Source organism: Symphalangus syndactylus, chromosome 3 (genome assembly GCF_028878055.3).
Source record: "Symphalangus syndactylus isolate Jambi chromosome 3, NHGRI_mSymSyn1-v2.1_pri, whole genome shotgun sequence".
Lineage (NCBI taxonomy): Eukaryota > Metazoa > Chordata > Mammalia > Primates > Hylobatidae > Symphalangus > Symphalangus syndactylus.
Genome location: NC_072425.2, coordinates 108,722,834 through 108,742,678, shown reverse-complemented (window position 1 = coordinate 108,742,678; position 19,845 = coordinate 108,722,834). Strand labels below are relative to the sequence as shown.

The window sequence follows — 19,845 nt, the reverse complement described above, 5'->3', positions numbered from 1 at the left end:
ATACTTCTAATGGCATTTCTTACTTATCCAAGGCTATTAACATCCTTGCTGTAAGTGTAGCAAAGTGAGTACTGGATTCACTACAGACTCGCATAATATCTTGTAAGCAGTAAAAAATTGGGCATCCTGGGGTATATGTGTATTTAGTATTATCTGAAAAAGAAAAATGAAGAATTATGCTACCATATAAAAGGTTTACATCTGCATGTTTTCATCTAAAAATATATGTTAAAAAATTAAAACTTGTTAAGTATAAATAAATTGTTCTAGAAGGCCTGGATTCAAGTGATGACTAGCTCTGTGACCTTGTCCACTCAGGTAAATGCAACATTTAGAATTTTGGAGGACTGCAGAAACTGTTTCCTCTTTATCTTCCTCAACAATGTTGTAAAACTCATTAATAAGAATTCCAGTGCTACTTAAGATACTGAACTTTTTAACCTAAGTATGCCTGGAAAAATATATCTGGAACGCTACAGCTGGCTAATAAAATACATGTCAGCACTGTGTAGCAGCAGGCTGATGGGATGTCCCATGGTGGGTGATTAATACAGTATATCATCAGTATTACTGCTATCTTACATGATGCTAGTACTCTAGTTTCCAAGGTGATTTCATATCTAATACCTCACTGAATTTTTCCAGCACCATGAAACAAGTGGGAGCAGGTAGCAATATTGTCCCTATTTTACAAATAAAGAGCTAAAGATTAAAGAGGAGATTTGCCCAAGGTCACAAAATTATAGGCTGCGAGGTCTGTACTGAAACTCAACGTGTTTATTATGCCAGGGTGTCAAAGGAATAAAATATTACATTTTCACATTAGATTTCCTTTTTAAAAATATTACTATTAGGCAGAGTATATTAGAACTATTATTGATTCTTGTCCCAAATACAAGATAGGTTCTGATCATAATCTGTTAATTTTCCAGAATACTTAAGGATCAATTTTTATTTTATCTATGGCATATCTTTAAAAAAATCCTTTATTGTAACCTGAGCACTTTAAATTTCAATTATGCCTTCCCTCCTCATTTCTTCATCCTTTTAAAAACTAAAACAAAAACATTACTGTTGAGCCAAGAAGCCTGTATATTATTTTGAAATCAAAACGTCTTTAAGTAACATATTTCCCTTCTATTAATTTTAAAATATGTATTTTATAATATAGCAGTAGCTATGAATGCAAATTCCTAAGTTCCTCAATAGACCTTTACTTAGCATCTAAACTATATAAAGATTTGTAAGATACATTTAGACTTTACCTTTGACAACTGATGGAACAATAAATAATGACGCTTCTCTGCCCATCTTCTCTCCATCCAGAGGAAATTTTTTCATTAGTACAACTCGTTTTCCTAATCATTTTTAAAAAGTTAGCAAAACAAAAATAATACACTTTTAAATCTTATAAATTACCCTGAGAATTAGAAAACAGATACTTTAAAAGGCAGCATTAAGAGGAACTGAAATATACTAAGTCAATTTTATTATATGTACTAATAAAAACTGATAAATGCAAAATCATTCTGTGGACAATCCTTGTAGATTTAGGGTCCTGGTCTTGACCCCTAGAAGAGAAGCTTCCTAAGCATAGCTAGGAAAACTGTTCTGCTAAGAGCTGAGAAGGGAGAACAACAATGTACTCTGCAGGGTCAATATGCATATACCACCTCACTCATCTAGGACAGAGACAGTAAGAATTTTATTATATTCTGGCATATGTAAGTTTCAAAGTCTTAATATTTAGTGGCTCTTCATTTAATATTTAACCTCCATCCTCAATTTCAGGTTTTATTAAAATCTGATTGGGCTACAAACTATTGTTCTGAATTGTAACTACCATTCTTAATGTTTTTCCTGAATTGGCAATAAGTTATTAATAAATAATAACCTACAAGTCTTGTATTCTAAAACCCCTCATTCTCTAGACCTTTGTTATACTTTCAATGCTTCCAATTTCCTCACCCTAAGAAACAGAACCTCGTTTCTGACCCAGGTAGAAATGCCTAGAAGGCAGGTGGGTTGCCTTCTGTGGGCAGGTAAATGATAAGACTTCAAATAGATTCACTTATTCACAAAATATCAGAGCCAATATTTGTGACTATTAAGACCTTCAATATTATAGCCCCCAATTATTTTACAAAATTAACACTTGTACAAAATATAAGTGTTAGATACAGAACAACATTCTAATATACTTCAGAGGCACTATTTCTTTTGTCTGGCTTGAAGTCTTGTCTCTGCTTAATCTTTCCTGCCTTGCTGTTTCCCCAAATCCAGTTATGATCCATTATTTAAATGCCTATTTTGCAAATTATATATGTAACTATGAGATCTGTCAGTGGGGCAGGGAAGCACTGACAAGTTAGGTGATGAAGGTTCTAGTCCTAATTCCTTTACCAATGGAAATGCTTATAGGAGGAGACAGCCTATGCCTCCATTCCCATTTTATAGATGTGAAAATCATTACCTATCAACAGAACCAATTTAAGAATTTCATGTATAAGTGTGATAGTGCTTTGTAAATGACATACAGCACAGTACAAAAATTTTAAGCCTAACTACTGCTAATAGTCATTTGTGATTTTCATGTGATGTTTATATAAGGTATCGTATTACTTCAAAAATATTTCATAGATTTAGAAAAACAAATAGGATACTCAGGATACAGTATGGCTCATTAATATATTAAACTTTTCTACTTTAATTTCTTGTTAAAAGCTCCCTGAAAATATATTAGTACATTTTATGTCTGAGTATACAGGGCAAAATGGTGCTAGATATGTTTCACGGTGACTGTCACTCATAACTCCTCCTAAGGGAATCTACCCAGCCCTCTGGACCAGGGGAAGTTTTTTGTTAACAGTGAGATCTCTTCCATATTCCTCTGGGTAAGTGGACCTAGTGGCAGAGCTTATTTAATTCATAACAAATTATGACTTGTCTATAATTTATGTCTACAATGATTTGTCAGCTCAAATATGTGATTTAGGCTAATCAGATTTCTGTCTCAGGGATTTGGTGTCAGGATAGATGCTGATAACTATAACAATCTGGCAATAGTAGAATAAGTTCAGATGCAAATTTATCAGAGAAGTCCAAGACTGAGGTAAATAAGACTGACCAATCTGTGGCATCCAAAGAGAGTCTTCATATGCCTTGATTCCCAAAAAAGGATAGCCCCCTCCACCTTTTTAATAAGCTAAGATTGCTTTCATGATCATCTTATTATATAGTGAATCTGGTAATCAGAGAAAAGGGATTCTCTTTTTGAGACTCGGAGTGTTTATCACAGATCATATGCAGGAACTTTTTTTTTTTTTGAGACGGAGTCTCACTCTGTCGCCCAGGCTAGAGTGCAGTGGCACAATCTTGGCTCACTGTAACCTCCATCTCCCGTGTTCAAGTGACTCTTCTGTCTCAGCCTCCTGAGTAGCTGGGACTATAGGCGTGTACCACCACGCCGGGCTAATTTTTGTATTTTTGGTAGAGATGGGGTTTCACCGTATTGGCCAGGCTGGTCTCGAACTCCTGACCTCGTGATCCACCCACCTTGGCCTCCCAAAGTGCTGGGATTACAGACGTGAGCCACTGCGCCTCACGTCTTATAAGTAGGAACTACTTATAATCCTGAGTTAAAATGCTTACAGTCCCAACCCACAAAAACTCTTCAGGCTCTATTAGGGGAAGTAACGTTATCAGGGAGCTAAAATACAGTGAATGGTACCTCCAAAAGTTATGAAACACAGGCTTATAGCTCAGTTATGTATCTGTAGAAAACAAATAGCCAAAATAACTAATAAATCAAACCACAGTATTTGGCTGTATCTCTGCAACAAAAACAATCTCTTTACTGAAACAGATGAATCAGACAACTAATCCCTATAAAAATATACACTGAATAAGCTTTGAAAAACCAAAAAAGTAGGCATAGAGAGGTATGCTTTACTTCACTAACAACTGTTTTCTACTGCTGCTTCACTGAATTGCTTTTACTTTTTAAATTGTAGTAACTGAATCTTGGATATAGTTTGTAGTTTCTGTAATGTTTGACTGCCATCTGTTTCTACAGCCTGAGAAAACGCATCATTAATTTTTAATCTATCTATTATGTAATATTTTAAATGGGGCCTCAATCTTTCAGGGTTAATACTTCCACAATTCAGTCTGACTTTCTGAAAAGGGTCTTCTTTCTATGACCAAATAGGAAGAAAACCTCCGCTACTTGGTAATTTACAGGACTTTCCCTAATCCATGAATATTAACTTTTACTTAGTTTTGGAGAGATGAGTATAGTTTCCTCTGTCATTGAGTAGAGAAATAGGAATAGTAGTTAAAAGATACTTACCTAGGGAACTACACTTCACATCAATATTGTGAATTCTTTAAATACTTTTCAACTTTTAAAAAATTTGTCAAGTTACATCTTGAAGGGGCTTGAGTGTACCTTAAAAAACACTTGAGTTTTTTTGCAAGTTTGTTAAATGTAAAGGAACATAAAAAGAAAATTGGTTTAATATGTGTATATTTTTAAAAGAATCTTTCTCCACAAGTATTTTAAACAATGTGTTTTTTAAAAAAGAAGTTTCCTACCTCTGATACCCTGGTTTGCAGGAGAAATTGGTTTGGTGGTTTCTACTACGTAATCCAATATGCCTTGTGTTATTTCACTGTTGCCTTGAAGTTTCGTTTCCAATAAAACTTTCTTTCTCTTTTTTTTCTGTCCTTCAATGGGAACTTCATGCAACAAAATCTTAGATGAGAAAAACAACATTAAGAGAAAGCTTAAAATAAAGTCTACTTGCCCTAGAATACTACAATAAGCTAGCAGTCTTTCTCAACTCTAGCTGCATATTAGAATAATTTGGGAAGCTTTAAAACAATAGCAATGCCCAGCCCCAACCCATACAGATGGGAATGTCTGGGGCCTGGTTCTTACAGTTTTAAGGTGCTTCTACAGTGCAGACAGGAATGAGAAATGGTAAGCTACAGCACTGCTGATGCAGTAGCCTACTGAGAAACCCTACGGTACCCTTTAACAGGTTTCAGACAACCTTAAAAAAGCAGTTTAAAGGAAATGCTAGATAAATTAGGTTAAATTAGAAGTATTTCATATTGCTTGAAATCTGTTGCATAAAAAAAGTAACAATTAAGTTATATATATGTATATGTATGTACATATAGCCTTAATTACATGTTTACTAATAAATACGATTCAAGACTACAGAAAAGTAACTTAATTGTCTAAAAATTTAAGGCAAAAAAGTATTTTAAAACGAATTGTTAAAAATAGTTATTTGGGAAAACAACCAAAAACAAAGTTTAGATTGAAATTTTAAGTGAGCTGACTTTTGCAGTGGTTTTTTAATTTTTGAGAGCCATTTCACAAACTGTAATAAAATTGAAAGCTATATATTGTAAGAAAAACTCAAGCAAGTAACCTTTAATATCTAATAACCTACATGTCAATAAACAGCAAATGGTCAAAAGGCACGCGGCAGAAAAAAAGACAAAATAATGGGCAGAGACCTAAAATAAATGGCTTGTTAATACAAATTTACAAGATATAATAAGGCTTTATATGTGAATGATAATACAGAATGACACTCAATGGTAGAAATAAATTATTATTAAATGTTCTTACTTCATATGACTTAGCTCTGTATTCCCGAGAATTGAGACTGGCAGTATTCTTTGGACGAATAACAGCAACATATGCATCTTCTATGTTTTCTGGATTTCCCATTGCTTTATAAAACAAATAAAAAAATCATTTGAAAGATTAAATGACACATTTGATGGCAAGATAAAAAAAAGTAATGCATCTTAAATTGAAAACTTTTATTTCCAAATAATCACGTTGAAAAAAATTTAAAAAAAATAAAATGTTCTCTATCCTAGAATATATAGTGCCTAAAAGGCAAGCCAGGAATGACTTTGACTGCATCTTCACTGTTCAACTACTCAAAACCTTAGCTGATAATTTCAGATTTCCTTTGTATTTCTTTTTTCATTTTAAAATAGGTTATACATTTTCATAGGTCTTAACTGCATAGTAAGAATCTGCCTTTGGGGCCAAAAAAAAGTGATTATGATTATAAAATATCTTGTAAATAATGACTTGAAATAGTGATTCAGAATAATATACACTTCTTCCATAAATTACAAAAGTGAATATTATACTGTTAACAGTTTGGAAGCTGGAAATGGTAGATGTTTTATATCCATTGACATTTACTCTAGAACTTTTAGCTAGGAGAACTTTGATATTAGACATTTGGATGAGCTAAAGCATAGTATATAATTTTCTTTGGAGTTGCTTATCACAGAACCAAAACTATCTGGTCAGTTGATAAAAGCTTTCTGATGGTGATTTAAGAATCTTTTCCATTTCCCTTATCAATTCCCTTGATAATCCAAATTTTTGTTTTGTTTTGTTTTGTTTTTTTTTAGACGGAGTCTCGCTCTGTTGCTTAGGCTAGAGTGCAGTGCACAATCTCGCCTCAATGCAACCCTTGCCTCCCAGGTTCAGGCGATTCTCCCTCCTGCCTCAGCCTCCTGAGTAGCCGGAATTAACAGGCATGTGCCACCATGCTCGGCTAATTTTTGTGTTTTTTAGTAGAGACGGAGTTTTACCATGTTGGCCAGGCTGGTCTCAAACTCCTGACCTCAAGTGATCCGCCTGCCTCGGTCTCCCAAAGTGCTGGGATTACAGGCGTGAGCCACCACACCTGTCAATAATCCAAATTTTTTATTCCAAATATATTCACTGTGTGTGTGTGTGTGTGTGTGTGTGTGTGTGTATGCATATACTTCGTCCCCCTAAATCTTAAGTCTCCATTGCGCAATTTCCAACAAGTGACTGAATTTCAACCACAATCTTGGTTATATAATAGTTTTCTTCACTGAATAAATTTCTTTCATGGCTACACTAAAGTGCATCTTTCTGTACTGATTATTTTTTATCTTTTTTTGAAAAAGCTTCTCCCCATTTATTTGTCAGTAAATTTCTAAAAGAACATTAAAGAAAGAGTTTCTTTCCCAGCTATGTCAAAATGAGCTTTCTTCAGTTTTTTAAAAACCATTAGGCATTAAAATTATCTCTTCATATTTAATGAGCTCCCTACTGCTACAACTCTCAAGATAGACCATTTTCAAGAAAGGGTTTTGAATGTTATTTGAGAGGAGATAGAGTAATTTATCCTGTTTCTTCCACTGCAACTGAAAATGTCACTCTGTAACTTTTAATTCACTTCCCTAAATAATAATTAAAAAGTGCCTTATGATTGTAAAATTACCTTAAGAAGAAATTCTTTTAAAATACAGTAGCTTTTGGCATTTTACATAAACTTTAGCCTAAGATTAAAACAACCATTAAAATTATTGTACAAAAATTTTAAATAAAATAATTTAAATAATTTTCAAATTTATTTTAAATTCTAAAACTTTCCATTGATTTAGATTAAAAAAAACCCTACAGATATTTCACTAGAAAAAATACAGTGAAACATTAGGATAGAGACATTTCATTGTGTGAAAAGTTTTGAAGACATATCATTCTTTATCATTATATACTTCATGAAATTTTTTTCAGTTCCATTTTTTGTATAAAATCATTCTTAAAACCCACCTCATGCAACAGACCTTCCTACATCATGTGAAAAGGATGAGGCCTTTTTCTTCTCAGACTTTCTATTTAGCAATAACTTTTCACCACAGATTAACAATGACTTCAAGATAATAAACCTTTACAAATTATGAGATAGATGCATTGAAGACTGCAAGCCCCAAAAAAAAAAAGACATTGTATTGTGAATACACTGTATGATACACAGGCACAATTACAGAAACCATTTTATCTATTAAGGACCTAAAAGATAAATCAAGTAACTCTTAGTTTTCTAAACACAATTTAAAGCAAATCAATTCCTGTCTTGGTCAACTCATATTAAGAAAACATTTACTAGCAAAGTACTTTGTCAATACTCATCACTTCTCTAGAATATTTAATTAATACTGCAAAGAACCCTGAACTTTTAAAAGGTAAACAAATGTGATTTTAAAAAGACATAACTATGAGAGTATTTTGTTTTCTTAAACCAAATACTTTTTTACCATATCCCCAAAATATTCTTAAAATTCATTTTCAAGAACTATTCGTACTTGACTACTTAAAATCTACATTCTTCCAGTGACATGAAAGAAGGAAACAAAGGCTTAAGACAGGAAAATAACAAAAGTAACTAACATAGGAAGGTAAAACTGCTAAGGGAGAAACACATACAAACTGATAGAAAATGAGTAGTCTGAACTAAAATACGAGAAAGTATAACTAGAGCTTGCAATATGTTTAGACTGAGTCTGAGATAAGGGTTCAAGTGAATAAGTACAGGAAACGTGGCATTTTGTTATATGGCTCACTCCATTCTGGAAAATGTTAGGCACAAATGATAATATGCTGCCTAAGTAACAAGATCTTATAAATAAAGCAGTGGAAGTGGTCCTTAATTGGGGGGTGGCACCTACCTGGGATCACTGGAAAATATGGAGGGCATTTCTGGTTGTCACTATGACTGATGAGGGGAGATGTACAACTGCCATTTAGTGTCCATGGAACAGGTTTGCTAACATCCTCTTAGTATGCTAGACAGCGTTTGCAAACAGAAACTGTAAAGGCACGTAAGCACTCCAGAAGAGTAAGAAAATAATGAGGCTGAGATCCTGAGTTAGACCAGCGAGATGAAAGACTTCTGGTGAGGCTAAAAACATGTAGAAAAAGCGATGAAAGTCAAAAACCTTAGAAGGTGGAGAAAGGTGTAGAGGCGAGAAGTGAGTTAGAGGGAAAGAAGTGAGTTAGAACGACAAGCTGTGAATCCCTTTCCCTGCAATGACAAAAATACGTAATCACTCTGCCTGGGAGGTTTTTTCCTGCGCCACCACCCGTCAACGTCCACTACCGGGGAAAAATGTAAGCCTCTCTGCTCAGTTTCCACCCAAAAAGTGGCTATGGTTTCTCTGTAACTACATGTGAAAAATAAACTCCTTGCCTGGGGCAACTAGATGTGGAGATAGTTCAGTCTCCCACCTCTGTTTTCCCTCGCTGGAGTCGAACTTGCTCCTCCTGTTTCCCGAAGGACACCGAGAGGTCCCACCCGTATGGGCTGCCGCGAGTGCCTCTCTGGCCGCTACATTCAACTAAAAGGGTGGGACGGTCACCTGGCGAAGGGGGGCAGGGACCGTCACCGCCTTCTCATTCCTCCTTCCCTCCTCCCAGGCACAGCATCCCGACCCAGCTTCCTGTGACAGAAAAACCCTCAGTCGCCAAAAGAAAGCCGTCTTGAAGGTTCCCCCGCGCTCCCCACCCGCGCCCCAAAAGCTCAGGTCTCTGGAATCGGAGACCCTCTTGCCCACCTGCTCTTTACTGTCCTTCCCTCTCCTCGCACCTCAGCACCATTCACCCCTCACCCTCTCCCGAAACTATGGGGTCCCAGGTCTTCAAAGGCCTTAGCTTTCCACCCCGCCGCTACCGTGGCTAGGAAATCGCTTCCGGGTTCACACCCTTGGCAGCCTCGCGGTTGGCGGTGGAAGAGCTTCCGGGTCGGCGGTCGAGCTGCTACCGTTCCTGCTCCTTTTCACTGGACTTGCAGTCTCTCAGGGGCTGGTGGCAGGCGACTAGGAGACTAGGGTGGTGGCGGCGGGGGTGCCAGCGGCTGAGCCGGAGCCGGAGGCGGGGGAGGGGGAGAGGGCGGCCGGGGCTGCGCGCGCGCAAGGCTGGAACATGAGCCGGACTTGACTGCGAGGCGGAGGCAAGAGCCACCGCCCCCTCTTCCCCTCCCCCGAGTGAGGCGGCGCAGCGGCCGGAGAGGGATGGGGGGCGCCCACCTAGTCTGAGCCTCGCCGTGGGCGCCTTCGGCTCACGCAGCGCTTCCCGCGGGCCGCCAGTGCGCACCCTCGGCCACATCAGCCTCCGCCTGGCGGGTGCACCCGGGCCGCCGAGGAAGGGGCAACCGTCCGGGTGGGTGGGGCGGGTAGGGTACCTGAGGTCATCAGCTCGGCTGTAAAGGCAGGGGCGGCGGAGGCGGAGCTGCGGAGTTGCTGGGTCCACCGACCCTTATCCTCAGCGGGAGAAGTAACCGTAAGTCTCAGCTTCGCGGTAGGGATGTGTTTGAGGCTGCCTCTACCCATTTGTGGCTCCGAGTTCAGAGCTACCTAGTTCACACCCTCCCGGATCTACTAGGAGTGTGGCTGTCTCCTGTTTTGGAGCATTGTTCTTCTGTCTGTCTCCATCCCTGAACAGGCAGCATTCTGTGCCCTACAGGGCTTTTCGCCCAGAGAATTTACAAGCCTCCGGGTCTCCGTGACGCGTCCCATCCTCCCTATCTGGATGCATCTCCTTGTCCCTCTGTCCTCAAAGGATCTGTGTCCTTCCTCGCAGCCTTCCCCCCCGCCCCACCCCTATCCTTTGAGACGTGGAAAACCACGGGTTCTGCCGACCTCGGGGGCTAGAGAGTCTTGAGAAGCAGATGGGTAAAAGTGCTCTGCAGGGCTGTGATGGGTGGGGATAGGTGCAGATGGCTCCAGTGAACCTTTATTTTTGGAGCTTCTGCCTCCAAAACAAAAGAATGGAGCACTCCCCTGTATTCTGATTCTTCTCCCTGTGTATGAGCTATTTTTCTGTACGTAGCTGTTTGAGTCGCAGGACATTGAAACTAGAGCTGTAATAAAGCATCTCCTGAGGAGATTTTGAGAATTAGTCTCCCAAGCTCTATTCACACGGAATGGCATATCGAACAATCATATTGAAATGACCATTTCAGAAGAGCTTTACTGGTAGATCTGACAGATAAATGTAAAGATAAGAGTCTGCTGTTTCAAATAGATACTGCTGTATTTTAGATACCTTTAAATTTTAGTGTTTTGATTTTCATCTAGTTCTTAATTTGTGAAGTATGTGGGTATGTGTAAGGTGTAAAAATCTTTGTATTGGAAGGTTTTGCTTTGTTACAAGCTTTTGCTTTGTTGCTTTTGAGACAAGAGACTTTTAAAGATCATATTAGATTGTATTTGATAATTATTTTCAATCATTAATTCCAGAGAAATCTTTTTTTGTATCAGCCACTCACAGATGTTACACACCTTGGTGCCTATGACCCTCCTGCTGCTTAAACTGTGAATGTCTTCAAAGTGTATTTTCAGATTTTTGAACTAGACGTTTTTTCTCATTAGAATTTGATTTGCTTTTTAAACTGCTACTGCAGAACTTTCCAGAAATTAGATTTAAAAATAATTTTAATGCTGTCAGTGATTGGACAATAGCTCTTATATGACTTTATGCATTTGCTACTTTTCAGAGCACCATAGGAAGCAAACGATAATTTAAGAATAATTTTACTGTGTACTGCAGGTTGTTATTCTGCAAACTACTGTGTAGTGTAGACTGGTAGCTTTGGTGTTTTGTGTTGCTAAAAAACATTGTCATTTCATTAAGAAAGATGGATGTATTTAATGATTCTTTCCCCCCAACCTCCTTTCAGCAGTTGATTTTGGGCTATTATCTGATTTGTAACTTCTCACTGTTCACAGATTTTAATTTGAAGTAGGCTCAGGAGATGTAGCTCCAACTCCCTCTGGAAATGTACTTAGCACAGAAGCCAAGCACTGTACAGAGTTGAGTGTATTATTAAGGGTGTGGCTTTTGCTTTCTGTAAAATTGTTCAGTTTCTGAATAAGAGTAGGGTGCTATAGTGAGGTGATGGGCGCTATCTTGGAGAAGTCTTAGAAAAAATGTTGTTGATTCTCTCTTTTCCTTGGGGTAGGATGGGGAAGATAGGACTATATTTTCCTATTTCACTGTTCCCTTGACCACTACACCGAGAATTTTGAGTTTTCAATACGTAAGGAGTCTGAAACTGTGCAGACTGTGCTGTACACAAGGGCTCTAACAGGTAGGTGACTCCTGAAACATGGGAGGGAAGTTTTGTTAGCCACTCTTTTGTACTCCTATGGCACTGCCCACTTCTCAAAGAGTGGGTTTTCTTTCCTCTTTCTTTTCTGGGGTATGCACTCAAACTTGTGAAAGTGAAATATATGTATTTACAACTTGCTTGTAGATAAAAGTGCAAGCTCATTTTCATGTATAAGTAGGTGGAAGAACTATGAATTAAGTTAATCTGAATGTTCTTGAAATGAAGTTGAAAAAGATTCCTCAATGCTTTTGGTAATTTTTCCCCCTTTGAAGATGCATATGACATTTATTTAGATTAAGTTTTTAAATATTTCCTTCAAATATTTGACACATTTGCCAAAAAGGATTTGGGAGTGGACTAAGTCATTATTAAAGAGACCAGTCTGTGGGGAGTTTTTATACATTGATCTAAAAATGTTTAGGTTTTTAATTTACTTTTCAAAGTGACTTCCTTAGGGGGAATGGTAATTTTTGGATTCTCAGTTTATTTTGCAGACAACCTCAGACTGCCTCTTTCTTTTCCAGATACTTTCTCTCTTTTTTCTTTTTTTTTTTTCGAGATGGAGTCTCATCCTGTTGCCAAGGCTGGAGTGCAGTGGTGTGATCTTAGCTCAATACAATCTCTGCCTCCTGGGGTCAAACGATTCTCCTGCCTCAGCCTCCCGAGTAGCTGGGACTACAGGCGCCCGCCACCACACCTGGCTAATTTTTGTATTTTTAGTAGAGATGAGGTTTTGCCATGTTGGCCAGGCTGATCTCAAACTCCTGAACTCAGGTGATCCGCCTGCATTGGACTCCCAAAATGTTGGGATTACGGATGTCAGCCACTGCGCCTGTCCTTCCAGATACCTTCATGTCCACTTCATTTCAGTAAACCTTTATTGAGCATCTACTGTGTGTGCCAAGCACTTTAGTAGGTTCTGGAACTACTAGGGTAAATTAGTCAAGGTTCCTTTCCTCATTGAGGTTACCAGTCTAGATATTTGACTGTGATTTCTATTCACCTGCCTTTATTGGCTTCTCTTACAGGTTTTTAAGCCACTTGACCCTGTTGCAAGGTTGTTTCATATCCTCTGTATAAGAATAAGTGGCCGGGCGCTGTGGCTCACGCCTGTAGTCCCAGCACTTTGGGAGGCCAAGGTGGGCAGATCATGAGGTCAAGAGATCAAGACCAGCCTGGCCAACATGGTGAAACCCTGTCTGTACTAAAGATACAAAAAACTAGCTGGGCGTGGTGGCATGCCCCTGTAATCCCAGCTACTCGGGAGGTGGAGGCAGGAGAATCACTTTAACCTGGGAGGCGGAGGTTGCAGTGAGCTGAGATCGCACCATTGCACTCCAGCCTGGGTGACAGGGTGAGACTCCGTCTCAAAAAAAAAAAAAAAAAAAAAAAAAAAAAAAAAGCACGATAGATGCCATTTATTGGGTGCCTAATTTGTGCCAGTCACCATGCTAAGTGTTGTACATACATTATCTCATTTAATCCTTAGAACAGTCCCAAAATATATTTTATCTCCATTTAAAGACCTCCCCCCCACACACAAATAAACTAAACTAAATTATTATAATAATAAAAAGCCATACAGAATCTGGTGTATAGTATTACTGGAATTTTTTTTCCTTGTAGTATTCTCGAAAAGATTTGACGTACAGTCCTTAAAGGGGAGAAGCTGTCATATGGTCATTAACAGTTTTTAATTCTCTAATATTGCTTTGAATAGAAAAATTCTAATTTCATAAGGTGCTAGTATATTTTGTGTTCCAAAGCAGATAATTTGGCTGGGTGCGGTGGCTCATGCCTGTAATGCCAGAACTTTGGGAGGCTGAGGCAGGCGGATCACCTGAGGTCAGGAGTTCGAGACCAGCCTGACCAACATAGAGAAACCTCATCTCTACTAAAAATGCAAAATGAGCTGAGCGTGGTGGCACATACCTGTAATCCCAGCTACTTGGGAGGCTGAGGCAGGAGAATCACTTGAACCCAGGAGGTGGAGGTTGCAGTGGGCCGAGATCACGCCATTGCACTCTAGCCTGGGCAACAAGAGCAAAACTCTGCCTAAAAATAAATAAATCAATAAAGCAGATAATTATATACTATCAAAATTAATTTTCAGTCGTTTCAACTTTTGAAAAGACATAATTCTAAAGTTCATTATGGTTAACTGTAACAGATCTTCAGGCATGTTTACCTTTTTTTCCCTCTAGTTCAGCAATGGGACCACAAGCTTTTAAAATGTGCTAAAAATGTGTGTATTCTCCAGGAAGGGTAGAGTATTGAGCCATGTGAAATCTATTCAGCTTTTAAAATTTTTGAGTTTGATTTTGGCAACTAAGGGCCTTGGAGAGTTTTAGTTTCTGCAATGAAAATGTATTCTTTCAGATTTGAAAATTATCATACTCATTATTGGTAGGATATATGCTTTATCAGTAATTTGATATCATTCGGTAATAATTTTTCAGACACTCAGCATTTTTTAAAACATGGTTTTCCACTGTCAACTCTTTTCTCCAAAAGCCTTATTTTGATCCTAAACATTTTATTCTATCATTAATTTTTAACCAAAAACTGTTAGCAGTTTGCTATTCTCAGGATAATGATTTTTACTACGGGTTATACACTCTTCTGTTTTTAGGACTTTAGAGCAGATATTTAATACTTGAGTTCCTAAGAAAGTTAATCCTTGATGTTTTTCTGTCTTCAGTCCAACATACAATTTTAACTTAACATAAACAGTCCTTCCCTTTCAGTGTAGCAAAATCCTTGCTACTCAAGTTACTATATTTTTCTCATTGAAACAATATTGGAGGTAGTAGAATTCCTGTTCAAGGACATTAACAATGACTAAATTATAAATGGGCTAGGTGCTGGGTCTACAAAGATGAGTAAGTCAAGATTCCTTTCCTCACCGAGCTGTAAAATGTTCGTTTAAAATCCATGAAGAGAAGGGAGAGTTCATTGAGATGCTCTTAGTTCTCCAAATAGACATAAAAACATTGCCCTTCTTGTTAATGCATCCCTTCAGAGTATGGTAAAGTATGTAAATCAACATATTCGGCCAGGGTTTTCTTTCTGTTTCCTGGCCTTAGGCAATAGGTGATTCACATTTGCTCTATCACTAGATGTTCTATATCACATCTTTATTTTCAGATGAAAAAAACATTTTGAAATAATTTCAAATTTAAAGAAAAAATGCCAGAACAGTACAAAGAACTCTTATATCCCCTTCACCCAGATTTCTCCTGTTGTTAATATTTTGCTTAATTTCTTCCATTGCCTGCCCTCTCTCTCTCTGTCTCTGTACATACATACATACTCATTACAGTCTTTTTCTGAACCTTTTAGAGCAAACTGCCAACATGGTATCACATCACCCCTAAACACTACAGCGTCTGTTTTTTAAAAATAAGCACTCCCTTATACAGCCAACATACTACTGTCCAAAGAAGAAAATCAACATGGATACAACACTGCTATCTAGTCCAAAGAATCTATACAAATTTCATCTACTATGCCAACAATATCTCTTTATCTTCTGGCGCAGGATCCTATCCAGGAATACATGTTACAGTTAGTTGTTATGTCTGTTCATAGTTCTTCAGCCTCAGTTTTCCATCTTTCATGTCCTTGATAGTTTTAATAAGTTTATGCTCTGTATTCTGTGTGGTGACCTTCATCCTAGATCTATATGATTCTTCCTCATGATTCCAATCAGGTCATGCATTCCGGGCAGTAATACCACAGAAGTGCTGCTGTGTGCCCTTCTCAGTGTGTTGCATCCAGAGGCATACAATGTAAAACCATGCCACTAGTAGTGATATTGGCAAGATTATATTTGTGCCCTTTGTGATTGATTGGTCTTCGTGGAGATGTATTCCAAAATTATGCTAGTATCCTGTTTCTCATCAACCCTCCACTCGTTAGCTTTGGTGGGTGTCATTGATGACTCCCACCTGAATTAACCACTTTTATGATGATTGCCAAATAATATTTTTTTGTTATTTCTTCTACGTATTAGTTGGTATTATGTCATGAGGTACTACTTTTTTTTTTTTTTTCTGAGACAGAGTCTTGCTCTGCTGCCCAGGCTGGAGTGCAGTGGTGTGATCTTGGCTCACTGCAACCTGCACCTCCCAGGTTCAAGCAATTCTCCTGCCTCAGCCTCCCAAGTAGCTGAGATTACAGGCACCCGCCACCACTCCCAGCTCATTTTTGTATTTTTAGTAGAGATGGAGTTTCACCTCTTTCTCTCTTATTTATTAAAATTAAAGCAGTAAAGACTCATGGATTTCGATTTTGTGAAATGTGTCCTGATTTGTTGCTATTGTTATTTATTTTGCTTTTTAAGGTATTCCTGATTTAGCCGATGGTAGCCTCTTCAAGCTGACTCGTCTGCCCATATATCCTGCCCCTATCTCATTGATTGTGCATTTCCTTAGGACTTTCTGGCAGAACGAGCTGTTCCTGGTTCATCTTGTGCTTTGTCTACTAGAGTAGACAAAGTAGATTCCAGGGCTAGAGCCCTGGAATCAGCCATTTCTCCAAGGAGCCCTATTTTTGTTTTTTTGTGGGTTGTTTGTTTGTTTGTTTTTGTGAAAGATGGTATTTAAAAACAGAGATTTGGGGGCTTAGTGTGCTCATTGCTACTGGAGTGTCATTGCTTCCAAGTTGTCATAGAAGACAGAATTAGGACACTTGTATATGGTTTGTATACACACACATATGCAAAACACACACTCATGTACATACGTAGTTATTTCTGTACCTGTGTGTACATATTACAGAATCAAAGTTGTTCCTGTAGTTGCAATTCTAGTCCAACACCCCAGGGTTTTTCCTAGCTTTCTCCCTTTAAATGATTATGAATGCCTTCTCCCTTTAAATGTTTATGAATGCCTTCTCTGGCAGTAAGAAACTAGGCTTTGCATTAGCCTGAATATATTTATCATTTCCCCAGTTGTTTTACTTATTTGCCCAGTAGGCTACCATTCTCCCTGCCATGTAGACCATCTCCCACCTTCATCTACCTCTGCTAACATGCATCATTAACTGAGGGGCCTGCTGGCTTTTGCCTCTGTGGATCCACAACCCTTCACTGGGCCTATGACTCTGTGCAGCTCTCTGTTTCCACACAACACCCATTGTCCTCGCCTCTAGGCTAATTAGCCTGCACTTCTGGTAGTCTTCCCAACATGACCTCACTGCCCTGCATCTACAGCTAGCTTGCAGACCCCTTTACATATTCTAATAGTTAATTTTTAAATCTATTTCAAGAATTTACAAACATACATATATGTGATAGAATATACACATAGTTTCCCCACACACAAATGGTAACATACCATATTAAATATTCTACACCTTTTTTTTTACTTATCTAGAAAACCTTTCCATTCTTTTTAACAACTTACATAGTATTTCATTGTGCATGTGAGTATGTGTGTACATTCAGACACACACATACACACACCTGTACCTGCCTACCAGTGGTAGAATATTTAAGTCATAAATTTCTCCTGTTTTGGTAGGCATTCTTCTTTGCAGTGTGCCTTTGCTTTTTCTGTCTAAAGGTAGAATCTATTTCTCCATCTCTTTTTTGAGTCTTGGCTGGCCTCGTGACTTACTTTGACGAACGAATATGATAGAAGTGATCTATGAGTTCAGGAACCAACTCCTTACGAGGCTTCAAGGAATACTTTCTTGCAGCTGAGTGTGAGGAAGCTGGTCTAGTGTACGGAAGCACTAGATGTGTCTTGCAGGAGAACCAAGATACCCCAGCTAACAGCAAGCACCAACCAGCAGATGTGAAAGTGGGTTATCTAGGACCTAGTAGCCCAGCTGACCCTTTAGCTGAATGCACAGGAGCCAGAGATGAAAACAGCAGAGAAACTGCTAGCCAACCTACAGAGTTGTGAAAAATAACATACTGTTTTAAGATACTAAGTTTGGGATGGTTTGTTCTGTAGCAGTTGATATCTGAAACGTTAACTGTGTTCATTTTGGACATATAGATGGTCTCTAGTATTCTATTATGAATAATATTATAATTAATATCTTTGTGCATAGTATATACCAATTTAATTTTAATACTTAATGCTAAATTATTTTTCAGAAATATTGACACAATTCTTATTGTCACCATTAATGTCTGAGAGTAATTATTTCCTCTATAAACTGTCACTGAATGCTTTTCTTTTACAATAAAATGAGTTTAAAAAAAAAGTTTCCTGGCTGGCCGCGGTGGCTCATGCTTGTAATCCCAGCACTTTGGGAGGCCGAGGCGGGCGGATCACGAGGTCAGGAGATCGAGACCATGGTGAAACCCCGTCTCTACTAAAAATACAAAAAAATTAGCCGGGCGTGGTGGCGGGCGCCTGTAGTCCCAGCCACTCGGAGAGGCTGAGGCAGGAGAATGGCGGGAACCCGGGAGGCGGAGCTTGCAGTGAGCTGAGATTGCGCCACTGCACTCCAGCCTGGGCGACAGAGCGAGACTCCATCTCAAAAAAAAAAAAAAAAAAAAGTTTCCTGTGGTGCATTTCCCTAACTACTTATGAGGCTAGCCATCTTTCAATATATTTGTTGGGCATTTTGATTTTCAGTTCTGCGAATTGCTTATTCATATCTTTACTCATTTTTTCCTGTTGGATTTTTTCCCTTACTAATATGTTGGTGTTCTTTGATACCCTTATTATGGATATAATCCTTTAATTTAATTTGCAAATAAGTTTTGTAAGTTTGCTTCTGTTTTAGTTTATGGTATCATTTATTATAAATTTTTCTTTTGGCATTTCATGTAATCATTGATATGGTTTGGCTATGTCCCCACCCAAATCTCATCTTAAATTCCCACATGTTGTGGGAGGGACCCAGTGGGAGGTTAATTGAATCATAGCATGGGGGCAGGTCTTTCCCGTGCTGTTCTCATGATAGTGAATAAGTCACACAAGATCTGATGGTTTTAAAAAGGGGAGTTTTCCTTCACAAGCTCTCTTCTCTTTGCCTGCTGCCGTCCATGTAAGATGTGACTTGCTCCTCCTTGCCTTCTGCCATGATTGTGAGGCCCCAGCCATGTGGAACTATAGGTCCATTAAATCTCTTTTTCTTCCCTGTCTTGGGTATGTCTTTATCAGCAGCGTGAAAATGGACCAATACAATCATCTATATCTGTCTTTTAAAGACTCTTTGATGTTCCTGTCTTGAGAATCTCTCTCTCCTCTCTAGGTTAAACAAACTTTTTCCTAAACTTTCTTCTGACTTTCTCATCAAATAGGAATCATGTTCAGCGGCCACAGAAATCCAAAAAAAGGTCATATAAATAAACAAGGGGGATTATTTTCCCCAAGTAATGAGAAATTAGAGGTAGATTGTCCAGAGCTGGTATAGTGGTTCCACAGTGCTATCAGGAATGCAGGCTCATTTGTCTTTCTGTTTAGTCATCCAGGCTTGTCACCTCGTGGTCTTCAGATGGCATTCCAGACTGAGCAGTAGTTTCGTTATATTCTTTTGCTATTCATGGCTCTGCTTGTTTTAACTGAGAATCATATCCAGTTTGCTGACTGTAATTTCTGGGGATGGGGCCAAGATAAAGCAGCTCCCTCCCCTCCCCCAGAATAACAAGTTCTTATGAAATATATTTTTTTCTGTTCTTTGAAAAAAATAGTGCTGATTTTGCTTTCTGTGCCATAATAAATGTGTCTTCAGGGTAAAGCCCCAGAATTTTTTTTCTTCTACCTATTGGGCTGTCATGTTTTAAAGTTATTTATAAGCAAACAGGGAAATAAACATGATTATATTCTCAAATTGGAAATGTTGGGAACATGGGACTTTAGCATTATGTTCAATAAGTAATATTTATTGAAGGTGTTCTGTGTGCCAGTAA

At 38.4% G+C, this 19,845-nt stretch overlaps 2 protein-coding genes across 55 annotated transcripts in view; one reads left to right on the top strand and one right to left on the bottom strand.

Annotated features, from left to right (window-relative positions):
• KRIT1 (KRIT1 ankyrin repeat containing) overlaps positions 1-9,794 on the bottom strand; it is a 44,699-nt gene extending 34,905 nt beyond the window's left edge. Inside the window, exons 1-8 of one of the 50 annotated variants that reach the window (XM_063636361.1) lie at positions 9,531-9,730; positions 9,089-9,219; positions 8,530-8,762; positions 7,634-7,781; positions 5,648-5,751; positions 4,597-4,756; positions 1,266-1,358; positions 24-153 (exon numbers count right to left, since the gene is read on the bottom strand). In XM_063636361.1, the coding sequence (XP_063492431.1) occupies positions 24-153; positions 1,266-1,358; positions 4,597-4,756; positions 5,648-5,749 (485 nt within the window). In that variant the 5' untranslated portion in view covers positions 5,750-5,751; positions 7,634-7,781; positions 8,530-8,762; positions 9,089-9,219; positions 9,531-9,730. Of the gene's footprint in view, positions 1-23; positions 154-1,265; positions 1,359-4,596; positions 4,757-5,647; positions 5,752-7,633; positions 7,782-8,529; positions 8,800-9,050 lie in introns of those variants that run through there. The other 49 variants (XM_063636364.1, XM_055272733.1, XM_055272734.1 and 46 more) reach the window with 49 other exon arrangements.
• Positions 9,795-10,022: 228 nt separating this feature from the next.
• The window catches only part of ANKIB1 (ankyrin repeat and IBR domain containing 1), a 164,810-nt gene continuing 154,987 nt past the window's right edge, over positions 10,023-19,845 (top strand). For all 5 annotated transcript variants that reach the window (XM_063636355.1, XM_055272728.2, XM_055272726.2 and 2 more), the window contains exon 1: positions 10,023-10,138. The gene's annotated coding sequence lies outside the window, so the exon portion shown is untranslated. The remainder of the gene's footprint in view (positions 10,139-19,845) is intronic.